Genomic DNA, 19671 nt, shown 5'->3' on the forward strand with positions numbered 1-19671 from the left:
AGAGCACTTCCAGGATGATGGTGATGGTGCTCAATTCACAGCGACTGTATATTCCACATATAATATCCTGATGGCAGAGTCACGGAGGTTATGGGAGTCCACAGACAAATTATAGGCCCATATTGACACAGCAGACACTTCAGTCTGCAGGCCAACTGCAGGGGGTCAAGGAGTGAGGCTGTGATGCATGTGTTGGAAGAAAAACTCTGAGTTTCAAGGACTTCATTAAGACTGAGGTCAGTGTCACTGGCCCGAACTCAGAAGCAGATAAGCTTGACTGTCTGCAGCGCAGAAATGATTCATTAGTACAGTAAAGCAGGTTTGGATGTCATGCAGGGACAAACAGTCCTGGTTAAATGTCAAAGTGACTGGTGTACAAATACAAACAAATTGCTGCTTCACAGCGCTAACATTATTTCACAGCCAGAGATGAGGCATAAAAGATCTCACACATGCGTTTTTATATCTGATATATTTTCCTGCCCTAAGGTTATGTGAGATAAATTGGTGTTTGCTGTTGAATCATTTTAGCCCGAGGCAACCTTCTGTGAGCCTGTATTGACAAGGTTATTATCTCACTGTGACTGTTTAATACACAACACTGTAAAATTCTTACATGTGGGAAATGTAAGCAGATGGTGCATTTATACCCTTGGATTTTAACGGAGAACATGTTAAAAAAAAAAAAAAAGTAGGTGGAACAGTACAATAGGAAGGGCTGAATAATGATCTGGGACAGTAATAGAGTCACAGAGAGTTCTTGCTGCTGTCTTAAAGTCTTAAATGGATCCTTTTTTAGATGTCATGTGGTAAAAACGGACTCTAATGTCTCGTGTCACTCTGAGGTATTTGAAACTGTTGACCATTTTAACTGTTTGGTCATTGATGAACCTGTGGTTTATAGATTTGTTCCAGCTGTTCAGCTGTCAGCCGTGATCGTATAGTGGTTAGTACTCTGCGTTGTGGCCGCAGCAACCCCGGTTCGAATCCGGGTCACGGCAGTTTTATTTCTAAGGGGCAAACTGTGTATCTCCATCATCCATGGTTGTCAGAGCTGAGAAGATGAGAATACTGTGGACTTAAACGCTAATTCATTACCTTCATGATGCAAATCCTACCCTCCAACTGTTTCAGGGCGATGTGAATTGAACTATGTGGTCATTCGCGAGGATGTTGAGCTCTTGTGTCTCCTCCAATTAGCTTTATCAGTGAGTACAGGCTGAATAGGGCTGAGGGAAATTCATTTCTGTGTAATGCAGTGAAGTTAAACAATATCGTCTAAAATGACCATAAGTTTGAATCAACATCTCTGAAGCTAAACACTGACACTTGCAGGAAACGTATTATTACTTTTTTAAGTAGGCTAATAAAACGGTCTCAATATGGTTGAAGTCACAAGGAAATGTCACTTTCAGATTTAGATGAATCTCCGGTAAAAAAAAAAAAAAAAACATGATTAAGTGGGTCCGGAAGGCAAATGGCCAGCCGTGATCGTATAGTGGTTAGTACTCTGCGTTGTGGCCGCAGCAACCCCGGTTCGAATCCGGGTCACGGCAGTCCCTTTTAAAAGACATGAACGTATAACCCACCTCAAGTGTCCATGAAAGTAGTCCCAGCATGCGTTTCTAAGAAGGTAAATCATTGAGTATTGATCCCAGTAAACCTAACCTTCTCTATGAATGTTGCTTCACTCCCCTGAATGTGTTCATATGCTTTTAGACGTGAAGAATGTTTTTATTCTAACGCAGTGTTTTTATCGTACCAATTATAGTTAAATGTTTTGTCAAACCTTGTTACAATCAGCAAAAAGCGCAGGTCCACAAATTTTCTGCATCTGACCGATCGGTATGACGTATATGTAGCCTATTTGACCGAGTATGTCATATTTAAATACATCATTAAATTTGCTTTTGATTAAAAGTCCTAATAACTCCACGTAACATGATCGTTTTTATGTCCAAATCGATGCCCACACGCCTGTCTTTATGAATCTGATTTCATAGCCGCAAGTGCCTAAGCGACATAAAGTCTCGCGTTACTTCTCCCGAATCTCGTCAAAGAAACCAACCAGGAAACGAATGGCGGAAGTGGATACACATCGTGCCTTCATTTAAAACAAAACTGGACATAGCTGTTTGTTTGTTTGTTTGTTTGTTTTCTTGGAAAGGAGAGGCCAGCCGAGTCGACAGCAGATGTCTTGTTGAGCCGCAACGAGCGGACGGGTTTGAAGAGACGATGTCGGTAAAGTGAGCGGACGGATGGCCAGCCTGTGATCCAGCAGAGTGTGTCCTGTCAACGACAGCCTGCTCGATAAAACACCGGTAATGTTTGACGTTAGCGGCTGAATTTTACTTTTATTATAAGCCTCAACCTGTGAGGGGAAAAAAAAAAAAAAAAAGACCCTGTTAATTTGGCAGCACCGATACGGTAGATATCATGAAACATCCGCGAACAAACCTTTCAGATGGTGACTCGTAAAACCTGAGAAGAAACATATGGACAACTTGACAGCGAGTGTTTCAGCGTTTGAGTTAAATTAACTCATTTTGGCGGGAAATTACCACCAGAAGTGTCTTTTTAATGCAACCTTGAGAGACAAATGAATGAATCCGTGTTTCATCTCCGCCAGTAAGTGTTCGCAGTAGTTCGGGTGCTTTGGAAGAGCAGCTCCAAAAAAAAAAAAATCTCCTGCGTAAATAAGTTTCCTTTCAATGTCAGACCCTCACTGACTGCATCCTGTTTAATGTAAGGAAAGTGGATTTGCATTGCAACTTCCGCAGATAGACCATCAAAGCGCTTTAACAGCTGAACAATTAGGATCACATCAACATCAAACAAAAGGAGACAGATACCAGAACATGCACAAAAGTTCTTACCACAGCTGGGTACAAAAAAAAAAATGGAGTAGCTGTATGTACAGGCTAACCAACAGCTTCTCTAAATGGAAACCTTTTCAGCTGTCTCTTACAAATGAGGAAGAACAAATTGTGGCTTGGCCAGTTTATAGTCCCTTTTTGACACAGAAAGAGACAAAATAAGTACCCTCCTCCGTCTAATCCTCCTCCCGTGATGGCTCGTTTCCAGACGTATGGCCCCGCCGCCCGGCTAGCTGAAGGAGACGACGACGACACACACGCCAGCGTCATGTTTCTGAAGACGTCGTTCACCACCCTGGTTGTGGGGGTGTTCGCCGTCTACGTGCTGCACACCTGCTGGGTGATGTACGGCATCGTGTACACCAAACCCTGCGACAGCCCCAAAGGTGACAACTGCATCACACCCTTCCTGGGAGGGAACCCCAAACTGCAGGTCAGTTATGTGGACGGGCGGACGGACGCTCTCGCGTTGTCCGTTTGGTTCGATGAGCGGCGTAGGAGCCGTTGCCAGAATATGTAAACACTAATACCTGTGACGTCTCTCTACTTTGTTTTGTTTTTTTTTAGTTGAGTATCTACACTGCACTGCAGTCAAATGCAGAGAGCGGGCACACGCTGATCCACACAGAGGAGAACTTTGATGTCAACAGCAAGTTTGAGAGGTTGGTGGGACTCGCAGGTTTTAGTGGGGAAAGTGAATTGATTCGGTCTTCAAATCTTAATTCAAATCAAAATTTTAAACCAGCAGATGCTGCACCTCTATAGAAACAACAGAAGTAGGGGGAGCTCAACAATGTCTGTTGGTCTCAGCAGAGTCGTTAAAGACTTCCCAGCTGTGCTGAAGAGAGCAACATTTAGTTTTATTTGCAGTCTGATTTGTGCAAATGGTTTAATTTTGTCAACATTTTTAATGTGACATGTAGACTAAAGTAATATTGGTGACATATCACTAAGTGATAGCCTAAGGTCTGAATTTGAAAACCCGATGATAATTTCTGTTTTTACAGTTTCTGGGTAATAAATAAATATTACACATATTAGTGATGTGATATATATATATAAAAACACGCCTTTCAAACCTGCTGGCGGGTCGTAGCTCTCAGAGGGTTAAACATCTAAATTTTGATTCTCACTCCATCTTCTTTCTTCTCTCTTTCCTCCAGGATCGTCAATGTCTCCCTCCCGAAGAAAACCCGTAACAATGGCACTTTATATGCACTAATATTTGTCCACCAAGCGGGCTTCAGTCCGTGGCACGATCCAAAACAGGTCCACTTCGTGGCTCAGCTCACCACATACATGGTCCCTAAACTGCCTGAAATCTCTCTGATATCTCTGGAGGATCAAACACAGGTATTAAGTGGTAAACGGTTTTTGAGTTTTTCCTGTCGTTATTCCTCTGCTACTGTAAAATCGTTCCTTTTTCATTTCTTAACTGCAGAACATGTACGGTAGATGCATCAACCAATACACAGAATGTGATACCTTCGTTCCTTTTGCATCTCCCATAATTCTCTGATCTTATCAATATAGATTCAGAGGAGTTTGGCTTCTTCTCATTGAGTTTTAATTTGAGAGTTCACGCGCGTGTCTGATCACACAGGGTCCGAAAGAGCAAGCCCAGAAGAAGAAAAAGCGTGATGCAGCAAGAAGTGGAGCCACTTCTATATCAGATCACCCAGTTTCCCACTGGCGCTCCCGCCTAACACTCAACATTGTCAGCGACCACTTCCTGTTCGACAAAGAATCCCTCCCCAGTGATGTGCACAGATACCTCAATATGTAAGACCATGGATACTCAAACACAGAGAAACACTGTCAGAGAGCAGTCTGGCTATGTGTGAACAGAAAAAAACTACAAGGGATATTGAACTCGGTGGATACACACATCTAAAGGCATCAGAAAAGTATTTTGTTTGTTTATGTTTCAGATTCCCGAATGGGAAGAAGATGGTGTATCTTCCTCTGTTATTTGTCGACGAGCTCAGCAACCGGGTCAAGGACCTTGTTGTAAGTTTATATTATGCAATACGCTGCAACTGCCTGTCAGCTAGACCCAGTGGCAGATTTTCAAAGAAACTCTATCTTCTGTTATTCACTTTATTTTCCAACTGAACATGCTTGGAGAATATTGAATAAGGGTGACCCAGACCCAGGTCACATTTAAAGTGTATGAGGCCACAACATCAGTGTGTTACTGAATTCTGTGTCTGTCTGTCTGTCTGTGTGTGTGTGTGTGTGTGCGTGCGTGTGTGTGTGTGTACAGGAGATCAACAGTAGCTCCGCGGAGCTCCCTCTGACAATCTCCTACGACGCCATCTCTCTGGGGCGACTTAGATTCTGGATCCACATGCAAGATGCTGTTTACTCTCTGCAGCAGTTCGGTATGCTCGCATGCGCTCTCTCTCTCTCTCTCTCTCTCTCTCTCTCTCTCTCTCTCTCTCTCCGCTATATATCTCTCTCGCTCACACTTAGACACACACAAACACACACACAAACGCATCACTCTAATAATGTGTTTTATGTTTCGCAGGTTTCACAGAAAAGGATGCTGATGAGATCAAAGGGATCTTTGTGGATACCAACTTGTACTTCCTGGCTCTGACCTTCTTTGTAGCTGCCTTCCATGTGAGTTGGACTGTAGAGTTTTAGAATATACTGCATGAAGTCAAATGTAATGGCACAGAAATTCTGAATACTAATTGCTGCAGGAACTGTAGTAGTTAAGGGTTGTGTATTTATTTGCTCTGCATGTGTAATCCTTTGGTGCAAACCGTTACCTTCTTGGGGCTTAAAGGTTTTAAACTCCTGTCATGTCTGTTACTTTTTGCAGCTCCTGTTTGACTTCCTGGCCTTCAAAAATGACATCAGCTTCTGGAAGCAGAAGAAAAGCATGGTGGGAATGTCCAGCAAAGCAGGTGGGTCACTTCACAGCAATGGCTTTATGCTCTCATCCGCCCCGTCAATGCAACGTTTATACAACGAAAAACGCAACACGGTGAACACTAAGGAAAGTCTGGAGATTCAATTGCACACAACCATTTTCTTGTGACGAGGTAAATAGTTAATGTACAATACAGTATGTAACTGTCAGCCTGTGATAACCCTTTGGAAAAATGTGTGAAACAAGTGAGTCTACAAGACACCCGACACACACAGATGTACCTGTGTGTATTCAGAGTGAATTTGGACTGCCAGGTGGCCAGATGTTACATTCTGCTTCCCTCTGTTCACTTGAGTGTTCTTGGGTGTTGCTGTTAAGCAAAGAGAGCAATATTTCACCCAAAGCAGTTTAAGCAAAAGAATAATATTTTTGTAGCTCTGCCACTTCCACTGATACTTGATTTTTGGATATTTAGAGAAGAAGCTAGAAAATACACTGGAATGGACACATTCATCAGTATTCTGAACCAAATGTTTGTTCTTCAGAGTCACTAACATTGCTCCTGAATGAAATGTTGTTTTTTGTGTGTTTTAGTGCTGTGGCGATGTTTCAGCACCATCGTGATTTTCCTGTATTTGTTCGACGAGCAGACAAGCCTGCTCGTCCTCATACCTGCCGGGGTCGGCTCTATCATTGAAGTGAGTGTACATTTATCTCACACAAACCTATAGTAAATACAATGCTAACTACATATAGTGGGGGGGGGGGGGAATGCTTATTTTCCAAATTAATGCGTTCCATAAAAACAAAATGAGATCATTTATCTTCACTATAGAACATTGTTTAGTTTTGTTCCATGTAAAAGTTTTGTATAAAAAAAAAAAAAAAAAATTGCCTTTTCGGCTGTTCAGCCTTTTCCTGAATTAATGGCTCTTTTGACTCATTATTGTTTAAAAATGTAAGAAGTTAAAGTATTTCGGACTATTTACATACCTACATGCCTACAGAGACAGTTTCCCACGAGCGACTACAAAAATATATTTGGCTTAATGATAGTGAGACAGACTTCACCTTGTCTGAATGCACAGCAGCCGTAACAAAGTAAAAGTGATTGTAAATGTAGGTCAAATCAATGCAGAGTATAATTTTTAGATTAATGTGTGATACTTGTTTTAATACATGTGTTGATGTTTCGGTTGTAGGTATGGAAAGTGAAGAAGGCCTTGAAGATTCAGGTTTTCTGGAAAGGAGGCAAACCAACATTCCTGGTGTGTGTGTGTGTGTGTGTGTGGGAGGGGGGGGTATTTACTAGTAGTGTGGACATTTCTTGATCAGAGGATGCGACGTGACACAATGCAGTGACAGAACTTAATAGCCCAGTGTTTACCAAACAGAAGCTATATATGGTTGGCCCGATCACTCAGTTTCAACTTAAACTAAATCTGACATCAGAATCTTAACTTACTTTCACACTAACTAACACACACCTGTCTGAGTTGTGTGCGCTGTAGTTACTGAGTGGGGACTAGAGGCATCTCAGCCGGATAGCTAGTGTCTATCAATAGCCTGTATGTCAGGTGTCTGGGGAAGTTTTGTAAATTCTAGCATCTACTGATAGTTTATATTTCAGGAATTTAGTGGATATCTGGAAATTGTAGCTACAAAAAAAACAAAACACTCTTCTTCTATAAACTTCATCGAGATGGCTTGCAATCGAATCGTTGACAATTGAATTATAAGCGAAACATGAGGCCAGTGAAGACTCACACCTCTGGTATTTACCCCCGCAGTGTAAAAGAATAAATCTAGCCTACACTGCATAAATTAAAACCCTGAACTGCCATGTGGACTATTAGTGCCATTTTTCTTTAACTCCGGTATGTGGCTTTCTCTCTGCAGGTTTTCCTGCCTGCTGCTGTAATAACGCTTTGTACTAAATTACTGTCGCTAGCTATGGCCATGTTTTACAAATAAATTAAACCTTTTTTTTTTTTTTTTTTTCTTTCCTGGTCGGATAATATATCTGTATAGAAAAAAATAATTGGCCTTGTTATAAATATAAGCTGATCATGCTACATTGGGCAGTTCTAATGAACAGATATATTGTGTAATTGTCAGTGCGACCACAGCATTTTGCCTTCATTCCAGGAGCACTGACCTCACAGCTGCACAGATAAAGGCAATGTGTGTGCCAAGTGTGTTAATGTGTGTTTGCTTTCTGTGACCCAGTTCGGAAAATTAGACGAATCGGAGAGGAGAACAGAAGAATACGATACTCTGGTGAGACACGACGGACTCGCACAAGCACAGACAATCCAGCACAAATAACAATAGTTTGTAACATGAGCTCAGTTCTAATCGTCACATTCTTTGTACTTTCTGAAGGCCATGAAATATCTCTCATACCTGCTTTACCCACTGTGTATTGGAGGAGCAGTGTATGCGCTGATATTCCTGCGATATAAGAGGTCTGAGTCTAGAAATAACACCAACACTATGTTTGAAAATCCCATGATACTGATTTATTTTGTCTTACCAGTCATTACTTATTTTATTGTACGCGTTTTCTGTTTTAGTTGGTACTCGTGGTTGATCAACAGCTTGGTGAATGGTGAGCCGTTTTATACACTGAGCACAAAGATAACCAGTGTATTGACTGGATCAGTCACTTGTGCCATTGATTAAAAGTTAAGTCTTGTTTACATTATCATAATAATCACTGTAAACTCTCGTTTTATCTTCACTGTTGCAGGTGTATACGCCTTCGGTTTCCTCTTCATGCTTCCTCAACTATTTGTCAACTTCAAGGTGAGTTTTCACTTTAAGACGAGGAACAAGGAATGTTGTGAAGTTGCATCATGTTCCTTGAAAAATTCCACAACAGCATTGCATTTGATTTTCTCTTCTCATCTTGTAAATATCTTAAACATATTTTGCTGTTCTTTATGCGACAGCTGAAATCTGTGGCCCACCTGCCCTGGAAGGCCTTCATGTATAAGGTCAGAACTAATTTCCTCTCCAATAATGAATTTATATATTTATTAACATGGTGCAGCAAATAGATTGTGTTCTGATTCAGAGAGCTGTTGTGCTGTAAAACAGTGATGTTCAGCTCTTTCTTTCACAGTTTGTAGTGTTAGCTGGCTGTTAAATTTATTTACATTTATTTATATTTTTATTTGTGAAATTAGATCTAAACTGAAAATACTTTTAGCCGTGTAGATATTTTCAGATGATTTAATTTGCAGGAGTTACTCAATATCCTTTTCGGTGATGAGTGTATTTTTTTTTTCTTTTGTTATGAGAATATTAATTGAAATTGATTGATTGTTACCAGGCATTTAATACCTTCATCGACGATGTGTTTGCCTTCATCATCACCATGCCGACGTCTCACCGACTGGCCTGTTTCAGAGATGATGTGGTGTTTCTAATCTACCTTTACCAGAGATGGTATACATACCACACACACACACACACACACACACACACACACACACACATCACCAACACAACAGTTTTGTAACCTCTAACTCTCTGCTCCCTCAGGCTCTACCCAGTGGACAAAACGAGAGTTAATGAATATGGAGTTTCATACGATGAAAAACCCAAGAGGAAAACTCACAAGGAGTAGAAAGAAAGGATGTACTATTGACTTTAACGATCAGGTATCTGTGGGTAATGTCTGGTGTCCACTGATCTTAACTGGTATCAACTAAGCTGAGCTTCATGCTCCAGAGGAAATTGTTTATGTTTTTGGCCGGTTAGTTGTAAACAAGATAAAGCGGGTATAGATAATGGATGAATGGATAGTTGTAAACAGACCATTACAGTACATTAACATGCCCATGGTTTTTGACTTTGTCATCCTGTCCTAAAGTGTTGAAAGGGGCTATAATGTGTTTGTGATTGGCGTGAATGACCTGCACCCTGAGCACAACCTGAATCCGCAACAGGTCCGACACTGCTCATTCCTGATATGACGGAGTACACCGATGACTCCCGTAACTTTCCTATAGTAGATATTTGTGGCAACTTTAAGGCTTTTCTGCCATAAAATCTGCTCTTCCTCTTTTGTAACAAACAGTCACCAATTGGTTGTCTGATGAAACGATTCCATCCTGTTAATATCACGTCATATATTCGTTTTGGTTTCCTGCTTGTACATTTGCAAATACTAGAGTAAAATATGATTGATTACATTGGTTGGGACTCGCCGTTTAAGGGATAAAGAAGAAGTCAAAAGGGATTTTATCATTTTAAACATTTTTACATTCACTAATTTCAGTTAACTGACATTTTGTGGAGAGATTCTGCTTTGAGAAACCAATACATGTCCAAAAGTGGTTCAACAAGAGCTGCTTTGCTCATCGGATAGGCTTCATTCATCTAGACAACATAATCCAGGAGCGAGTTGTACACCTGCTCAGTTCAATCTGGGTTCAATTACCCAGAACAATGGACTTTGGCAAACCGTGAAGCATTCAAATGTGTTTACTGTTTCAGGCACTTGTGTATTATCATTCAATAAGCACCATGTCTGATATGTCAGAGCTCTCAGATAATCAAGTTCCTATTGTAATCACGGCTTAGGTGCTGAAGTGAACACTATTTACAAGTCGGTAACTGGTAATTACAGGAACTCCATTATAGCATAAAAACTGCATTAATCAAAGGAGGGCTGTAGAAAAGCTTAAGTGGACGCATTGTTAGCCCTGTCAAATGCACCTTTCTAGAAATTATATGAAGTTATGCAAATTTCTTTGAACATCTCTCACTGAGGTGGCTGTTAAAAATGTCGCTCTTGGAAAAGTTTAATTCTGGGTCATCTTGCAGAATGACCCTGTTTAACCATCCTTTTAATTTACTGTATGTGCTTTAAAATGTCTGAGCCTGGAATCATGTAAAAAAAAAACTAGTTAGAAATTTCATACATATAAAAGAAATTTTTACAAGATTCCAATTTGTTGCCACGGTGATGGCAACAAATTGCCTAAATATTATAGAATCTTGAGTTGCAGCAGAGGCAGGATAGAGGGGTGTGATTTGTTGCCGTGGAGACACTATGAATTGCCTGAACATTCCAGAATGTAAAGCTTGAAAGTTCCGGAATTTGTGAAGTTGAATTGTTGTTAATTTTCTTTTTTTTTTTTTTTTCCTGCTCTGTCCACATGTTTAATGATTCTTTATTTTATGACACTGTAACACAGAAGGGTACCACTAAAGGCTATACTGTCTTTTCCATCCATTTTAGTTTTGGAGTTTTACCTGCTGGAGTATTTTTTTTTACCTATCAGGGCCAAGAAAATATGATAGTGCCAAATGTGAAATGATTCTTCGAACTGTTTGTGAGCTTAGTACGTTCACCATAAATGGTCGATCTCATGTTTTTAAACAGACTCTGACATTGTGGGGGGGAAACGGTAATGGTAACAGTTGAGGAAAGTATTACAACATTGGGATTTACACCGTCACATTTAGATTTCTATGCCAGAGTTCTAATGTTATATGTTATATTGAAAGACTCTACTTGGATTCAACCTACTCCATTTTCAGATATCTGGATATATTAGGTCTGTCTACAAAGATCCAGCACATATTTTCTGTTCCTGGGTAAATGTAGACAAATCTGCCAGATATTTGCCTTGAAATTGTTTTACCGATTGTAATGTTTGTGTTTCGGATTAAAATAAAAATGGCTGATGCAACATTTTCTTCTATACAGTCTATAGAGTTTTGTGTGTAAATGATAACGGGTGCAGGAACCAAAGAAGCACAGATGTAGACTTCAATTTATAAACATTTTATACCTGTGCACCATTTGTACACACCCAGGTCTTTTTTTTGCTGCATACTGATAACTAAAAAAATTTCCCCTCGGGGATTAATAAAGTATATACCTACCTACCTACCTACCTAACTAGTATTTACCTTCAGTCTCATCTGTTCAGAGATTATTGTGATACTATGTTATATTTTATGCACATGTACTATTTGTTCTCATATTTCTCAATGCTGGTTAATCACAATGAGGTTTTGTGTTTTATTAGATTTAAAAGTTAAGAATGTTACCACAAAATACAAGGTTTACATAGAAGGTTTTTATTGAAACTGTACAAATTTAAGATACTTGTGATTTACTGGAGAATTTCCATTTGATGCTACTTTTTTTCTTTAACGACATTTCAGAGGGGAAAATTGTACTTTCTGCTCCACTACATTTATTAGACATCATCAATTACTTTTTAGATGAAAATTTTGTACACTAGATAATACAACAAGCTTTTTAAAATATAACACATTGTAAAAGATTAAATCATTGGTTCCAACCTTTTGGCCTTCTTATGTATTACAAAAATCAGTGAGGAGTTGAGGTCATATTTGAGATGTCTGAGTTGTTAACAGTTCCACCAAATAGATTTTTCCTTCCAAACTTCTCACATGGTTTCCTTTCAATACAATTTTCAAATGATTCATTAGCTTACCAAAAATCAAAGATTAGACAAAAAAAAAAAAAAATCCAAAAGCTGAAAACGTGTGTATCAGAACTTTCCTCTCCCAGTTATCATCTCACAACCCCTTAGATTTATTAGCAGCAGCAACAATAGTACCATCCTACTTACACACTGTTGCTTCAATACTAACAATAGTCAGGCCATACATGACATATAAGCCACAGGGACCAAAGCAGTACCTTTACACCATTACTTTAATGACATTTTGCTAATGACACTTGCATACTTTTTTTTTTTTTTGTAGGATTTTTTTTTTTTTATGCGGGACTTTTACATTTAATGGAGTATTTTTCATTGCTGTATTTATAGCTTTACCTCAGTAAATACTATAATAAATACTACAGAACTGTGTTCAACTCATGACATTCATATTTGAAGAAAGAAAAAAGAAAGCAGGAGTTGTCGGTCCTGATCTGACCTGAAAAACTACCACACGTTTCGTGCGTGATGACGTCAGAGACACGCATCCGTGACGCACAGTATATAGTCCAAGCTCCCGCCCTCCTCCTTCCCTTTTCCGCTGTTGGGAGTCGACGTGCCTAAAGTGCTTGGTTCTTCACTCGAAGCTAAGGCCCACAATCCGGCGACTAGCACCGTCAAATTTAGGCATCCGACACCACAAGTATAAAATCTAACATCTACAATGGCCTCCGTGTCTGAGCTCGCCTGCATTTACTCTGCTCTGATCCTCCACGACGATGAAGTCACCGTCACCGTAAGTGTCCCGGTTTATTCCCCCCCCCCGACAGCTCGGGACAACAGCTCCTCATGGGAGCAACACTGTGCTGGTGGTGTCCACCTAAATTTAGAAAACGACCACAGTAACTACTTCATTGTTTTACTGCGATGTGAATACGTCTGTTGAAATGTGAATGTTGACGTGTGGACGCGCGAAGTACCGGCTGATATGGCGCCATGCTGGTTTCTAACGCTAAGGCCACGTTTTTTCCCCCCCCATCAGGGCAGCTCAGGTCCGCAGCGCTGGTTGAAACGGTACTTTTCAATGGGTACAATTCGTTGCTATTCGCCACAAGTCTCAAACACCGGCTCCACTGTTTAGATGTGTTATTCTCTCGCTGACGAGCTGACGCTAAGCTAATGTGGCTCCACAGCAGAACATCGTTTCCTGTATTTTCAGAGGGTGACGTCACCTGCACGTGTAACCACGGTTCGCTAACTTTGTTTGCTGTGTGTCAAGTCATTGTAATATATTAGTTGGTTGTCCTGACACGTGGACGCGGCATCTTTTTTTTAATAAATGATCCATCATAACGAGAAAGGTTACAGTAAATCATTGTTCTTGCTTGCAATCGATTTCTCATTTGATGATTATTTAATAGTCAATTAGGTGTCCAGGGGAAGTGTCAAATGTGTTTTTGTTTAGGTTGTGTAGTCTTATGCAAAGATTTTAAAACTATTTGAGAAAGTGCAACAAGAGAATGTTTCGATCGAGTAGTCTGGGGTTTAAACACAACACACAATGATCCACTGTCTGATGCGAATATTTGCATGGGAAAAAAAAATATCCCACAAGATGAGGTCAAAACCTAGTTTGTGGCCTTACTGGATATGAAAAGTTATGGGGCTTTTAATTTGAAACAAATACAGGAAGTTGTAGATTTCAGTTTACTAACAGTGACTTTGATTGGTCAGTCAGTGGCGGGACATTCACCCAAAAACTGACAATGTTCTTCAGAATCAATACACACAAGAAAACAAAAATATTGCAATACTCAAGTGTACCAATGATATAATTACTTGGTAGATAAAGACGACCGTTTCTGTGTTGTTCTGCTGTTGAAGGATAAATGTAGTAACAACCTGTCTGTGTCTGTAGGAGGACAAGCTGAATGCCCTGATCAAGGCTGCTGGAGTCACTGTGGAGCCCTTCTGGCCCAGTCTGTTTGCCAAGGTAAGAGGACAACACACTGTTGTCGATGCTTTTCAGCTTGTGTGCCATAATGATCAGGAGCGGTTTTATCTTTTGTACTGAAACCCAATGAGAGGTGCAGCATGTGTTGAAACCAGGAAGCTTTTGAGATCATTCTGAGCTGCTTTCCATGTATCTGTGTCTTTTATCGGCACTGTTTGATCAGAATATCAGAAACCCTGGTGCAGTTCATTGGCAGAGACACTGTCTTCCTGTTGCCATCAAATACAACTAGATTTCTGTTGAACATGGAGGACTCTGCTGAACAGTTCAAATGTTTTACATCAATGGACCTTTTTTGCACGACACCCAGCCGCATCAGCGCAATTTGCACTATGTGCAATTGCACCATTGTTTTAGGTGTATATATGCGTTCATTTCTATCCTGTAAATATGTCTATTTATGTCTGTCTGTTTTGTTTTGCTGAGAGCGAACCTAAAACCGGAGTCAAATTCCTCGTATGTGTCAACATACATGGCCAAGAAAGCGATTCTGAGGACCAGCTCCTGTATTTGGGATCCCAGTCATAATTTCTGATTGAACTGCCCGGTTTTACGCTCAATTGGCCATTACAGGGAGAGAAAAAAAAATATACGCGATTAAAATTGCCTGCAAACAACAGTGTAAATCATACGTCGAGTCATAATTGAGATCCATTTGTTCAACCCTTTGTGGACTTTACGACCACAATTTCCTCAAAGTAAGATAACCAATATCTACATAAAAACATTAGTGTTGGTGTTGTGCTATATGTAGTTTGGTCTGTGCGATCCTCACCACTGACCTGTGAATGTTGTCACTTTTTAAGGCTCTGTCCAGCATCGACATCGGCAGTCTGATCTGCAACGTTGGAGCCGGAGGTGGAGCTCCCGCTGCTGGAGCCCCCGCTGCTGGAGCTGCTGCCACTACTGGTGACGCCCCAGGTATCTGGCAAACACCGTTTTAAATTGAAAGTTTAGAAAGGCGTAACATTCAGCAACACTAAAATGGCTTCGACATAACGGTAATATAAATAATATGACTAGTCTCAGACGCAGTTCTCCTACCTATAAATAAAAAAGCTCTCGTACTTTAGTACTTGTCTGCTTAAGGTCTTTAAACAATCTACAGATTTTTCCCCCAAAAAAACTCGGACGATAAAACTTTTGGATTTTTTTTTTTTTTAAGTTTTAAGCATTAGCATTTTTTAAGAGTAAATGGCTTTACTGCATAGGCTACCGTGTGTACTGTACATATTTAATTCTAACTATATCTTATTTACCTCTACAGCCAAGGAGGAGGAGAAGAAAGAGGAGAAGAAGGAGGAGTCTGAGGAGTCGGACGACGACATGGGTTTCGGTCTCTTTGATTAAAACAGTTGTTTTTTTAAGAAAACAATAAAAGTACAAAAACGGCTTGTTTGTCTGATAAATTTCTGCCACATCTTAGTGGTTACATTACCAACATCTCACAAACACTACACTTGATATACAATTTTAAGGGGCTGAGATAACTTTACATTGCAGCTTTTTATAACGGTCGAACTTCACCGACGTTGATATGGAGTAACCTGTAGTGGGCCATAGAGGAGTATAGCCAGAATTTCAGATCAAACATAGAAACCAATGAACAATGTTAATGTAAGATTGGCATCAGTGCTAGAGCGTTGAAAATGAACGGTAAAATGAAATGAATACGAGTATGACTGCTTCTCAGGTGTGGTTCACTTGCAATACGTTTGTAAGATGGACAACTACACCTCCACAATGCAGTGTTTGGTGTATCATAATTCAGTCAGCATGTTATCATTGCTGTGTACATGTTACAAATTATGATCCCTTCTGTTATTTTGGCCAAAAAAAAAAATCTGTTATGAGAGGTAAGCACATTTTGAGAGAGTTTTAGGCAAAAATGTAAATACAGGAGAAAATTCTGTTTGTAGCCTGTTGAAATGGATTTTGTTTCCCACAGTGTAGTTATCGCCTCACACGTGGGGGCAGTCGCGCACAACCAATGAAATTGCAGCATTTTTTTTTTTTTTTTGAGATAACAACTATTAACAGGGCTGGCTATTGTTCAGTGTGTGAATGTGTAGGGCTGTTTGGTCCCTGTTTTAGGACCATGTGGCAAAATTGACAGAAGGTGGTCTGCTTTTGGTGTGGTAACCTGCCTGTGTGCCAGCCGTCAGTCCGACCCGTCTTTTGACCGAGATGCTCACTTGAATCCAACGTCAATTTACAGAGATCTTCCTGTTGATTCTCGATCGATCCACGGAGACGACAGAGTGGACACACCTGAAGTCCTACATCAGTCCACACAGTGGACACACCTGAAGTCCTGCATCAGTCCACGGAGACCACCAGTAGATTAACCTGCTGCTCTGCAGCCTGCCTGGCTCCGCTCAGCCTCCTGCTGTTGCTCCAGAGTCGGAGCACGGAAACGCTCCACCGGCCATCACCCATCATCACCATATATATATATAAAACATCGGGTCCGTTTGACTTTCAGTCACAAAACATCAGGCGACAAGTTAGAAGGAAAAAAACCAACATCTTTTTACGTTCAGTATTTGATTGAAGGTGGAAAACGAAGCACAATTTGGCCTTCAAGTTCGATGGCAGCTCAAACTTTTATCTTCAGTATTCATTTTGTTTGAGAGTAAGTTGACATATTTGTGTGATTAAAAATGTTGGAAACACCCGGTGGAGAAGTTCTCCAGAGATTTTTGCCACTTCAGCAGGTAAACAGAAGACTGTTTACCTGCTGAAGTGGCAAAAATCTTTGGTTGGTGGAGGCGGCTCATTGAATTTTTGATCCAGTAGACAAAAGATAATTTAATGTTGTGAGTAATAACGCTGCACTGTTTTGTTTCTTTTGGTGGTACTACTAAATACTTGTGATCTTTTTAATATATATATATATATATATATACACACACACACCTTTAATATTGCATCATCACATGTCAACCTTGCCTCTGTGTCCGCTCCTATGTCCTCCACGCACGCAAACTTAACAATGTATGTTTTAGCATAAATGAATATAAACACAATTTAAGGACTACAATACATCCACATAGTGGAAACGGCAGCTGTCGGAGGGAGAGATGGAGGGAGTGGTTTTGGGAACATTGCCAGGAAGGGAGGTAAGTATAACAGGTGGTTTTATGATGCCTGATTACTCTCTATGTAGTGACAGCAGCGTGCTGGGACTCATGACTCAGACACATTGTCCAGAAGATGTCAAACAGGTGATGTCGAGAGTCTGGCGGAGACTAAACAGTTCTTCATGGCGTGTACTGATGCCAGGCAAAATTAAGTGCATATGGCTATTTGTGTTCAGTAGAAGCAGCAGCTGCAACTACAACTTACCAAGAGGTTGTACACAATAGAATCAATAACCGCCCAGATGAAATATCATTATATTTTTTTTTTCCCTTTAAAATGTTTTCAGTCATCAAACACGGGGTCATAAATGTGGAGATCTTACCGGCCGGTGTTTTCCTCTTGTTCCCAGGCAGGCAGTGAATCAAACGTGGGAGCGTGTGACGTCAGCAGCTCTAAAACTACAACGCAGCGCCCACTAGCGGTCAAAAGTATATTACACCCGTAGTGGCTTCAGCGTGTTTAACCTATTCCATAAACTTCAGATCCTCAGGCACCCCGACATTAAATATGCTGAAAGGTACCTTTGTAAACCAGGTAAACTTAATTGTCCTCCCTATTGGGATTGAATCAAAACAGTCAGTCCCCCCCCCCAGCTATACACAATACACATTTCAGATTGAATGCCATGTCACACTCTCCTACAAGACTAATGAGTTTGTTTACATTTCATATTTGTTTTGCTTGAGCTGCTGTTAGTCAAATATGGCGGCGTGTGACGTCGGCAGGTCCAAAAACGACAACGCAGCGCCCACTAGCGGTCAAAAGTATATTACACCCGTAGTGGTTTAGCACCATCGTGTTTGATGAATGAAAAAAATTTAAAAGGAAAAAAAGAAATAATGATATTTCATCCGGGTTTACTTGACACTGCTTTTTCGCTTACGTTAACGCTATAAAGTTTCCCCACGGTTACTGATTCTGCCAAGTTAGAAGTGTTTGAAACTCCAGTGAGTTGAAGCACATGTACCGCTGGTTTGGTAGCTGCTGTGAGGCCAGAGAGCAAACATCATACACACTGTTAAAAGTTCAGATACTATTCATAAAAAAAATAAATAAAAAAATAAAAAAAACACAATCGGGGTTATGAGAATATTGTCTAACTTTCCAACGTACTTTGGTGCATGTTGTATCATTTGAATTTGCTCAAAAAGGATTATTAGTAGTAGTTAGCTGCCAGCCTGCAACGAGGCTGGTCCGTGGAGCAGGCTGCGTTCCGATGAGGCCTTAAAGATGCATTGAATTCATTCTGCTGACATTAAAACCTGTCGATTTTAGTGTGATTAACCCACTGTAATGATTTGCAGTGCAGTTACACTGTAGTTGAGTCCATTTTGCTTGTTAAATACATGTTAAGTAGGTAATATTTCAGTTCATGTTAAAATGTAATGTGATAAAAGGATTTATAAAAGTTATGAAAAGACAAGTTTAAAGTATGAAAGATAATTAATTGATCAACCAGTTATTGTATGACATGGTAATTCATATGGGTCACAAAACACAGGGTCAGACAGGGATCCTGGCATACATGATATATGACAAATGTTTTTAATTCATTGTAAAAATGAAAAGGGCGACTAATTATTTTATTTAACACTCACTTTTGTCTTTGCAACAGTGGTGGATGAGGATGAAAAAGGATAGCGCGATGACGAGCATCTCCCCCTCTAAGCTACAAGTACAGTATTCTACTTACCGAATGTCAGACTGATGATGGCAAAGTCTGTTTTGTATATCTGATGACTCCTCTAGTTGTTTCTCCGTGTCTGTGTGTAACCAGCAGCAAAACAAAGAACAGAAAAAGCAGAGAAACACCTGTCTGGAATGCTCATACAGAATTCTTCCAGAGGGAGCTGGATAGCAGGAAGAAACGGGTGGATGAGAAAAAGAGGAAAAGGCCAGACTCCCCAAAAGCAGACCGCCTTCTGGAGACTTTGCCACATGGTCCTAAAACAGGGACCAAAGAGCCCACACATTCACACACTGAACAATAGCCAGCCCTGTTAATAGTTCTGTTATCACTCAGCATGAAGTTGACCTGAATGCAGACTTGGTTTGAGGTTATGTAACATTTTGCTTTTAGGATAATAAAGATAACTTAACACACATTGCCAGTAACTTTGCAAAAATTTACACATTTTGTAGTTACTCGCTTGTTAGTCAAGTACACTGCTCAAAAAAATAAAGGGAACACTTAAACAACACAATGCAACTCCAAGTCAATCACACTTCTGGGAAATCAACCTGTCCAGTTAGGAAGCAACACTGATTGTGAATCAATTTCACCTGCTGTTGTGCAAATGGAACAGACAACAGGTGGAA

At 40.3% G+C, this 19671-nt stretch overlaps 2 protein-coding genes and 2 non-coding genes across 5 annotated transcripts; all 4 read left to right on the forward strand.

Moving 5' to 3' along the window:
- The first annotated feature begins 929 nt into the window (after positions 1-929).
- Positions 930-1001, forward strand: trnah-gug (transfer RNA histidin (anticodon GUG)). Its single transcript has one exon. It is a non-coding gene; the product is annotated as a tRNA-His (tRNA).
- Positions 1002-1484: 483 nt separating this feature from the next.
- trnah-gug (transfer RNA histidin (anticodon GUG)) lies at positions 1485-1556 on the forward strand. Its single transcript has one exon. It is a non-coding gene; the product is annotated as a tRNA-His (tRNA).
- Positions 1557-2062: 506 nt separating this feature from the next.
- Positions 2063-11480, forward strand: clptm1l (CLPTM1 like). 2 transcript variants are annotated; one of them, XM_069176382.1, is made up of 18 exons: positions 2063-2321; positions 3085-3309; positions 3444-3538; positions 4040-4229; positions 4480-4658; positions 4808-4886; positions 5143-5260; positions 5410-5504; positions 5710-5794; positions 6355-6458; positions 6963-7028; positions 7990-8040; positions 8146-8228; positions 8337-8371; positions 8513-8568; positions 8715-8759; positions 9098-9213; positions 9310-11480. In XM_069176382.1, the coding sequence occupies exons 2-18, from the start codon at positions 3145-3147 to the stop codon at positions 9392-9394; spliced, it is 1647 nt and encodes a 548-aa protein (XP_069032483.1). In that variant the 5' UTR covers positions 2063-2321; positions 3085-3144; the 3' UTR covers positions 9395-11480. The 2 variants fall into 2 exon arrangements, with proteins under 2 accessions (XP_069032483.1, XP_069032484.1); XM_069176383.1 differs by having other exon boundaries at positions 2063-2269.
- Positions 11481-12778: 1298 nt separating this feature from the next.
- On the forward strand, positions 12779-15600 carry rplp1 (ribosomal protein lateral stalk subunit P1). The gene is made up of 4 exons (XM_069176776.1): positions 12779-12990; positions 14113-14187; positions 15015-15129; positions 15476-15600. Exons 1-4 carry the CDS (start codon positions 12919-12921, stop codon positions 15556-15558), a joined length of 345 nt encoding a protein of 114 aa, XP_069032877.1. The 5' UTR covers positions 12779-12918; the 3' UTR covers positions 15559-15600.
- The last annotated feature ends 4071 nt before the right edge of the window (positions 15601-19671 follow it).

Source organism: Embiotoca jacksoni, unplaced genomic scaffold (genome assembly GCF_022577435.1).
Source record: "Embiotoca jacksoni isolate LCO1_2020_lvr unplaced genomic scaffold, fEmbJac1.0.p SCAF_7, whole genome shotgun sequence".
Classification (NCBI taxonomy): Eukaryota; Metazoa; Chordata; class Actinopteri; family Embiotocidae; genus Embiotoca; species Embiotoca jacksoni.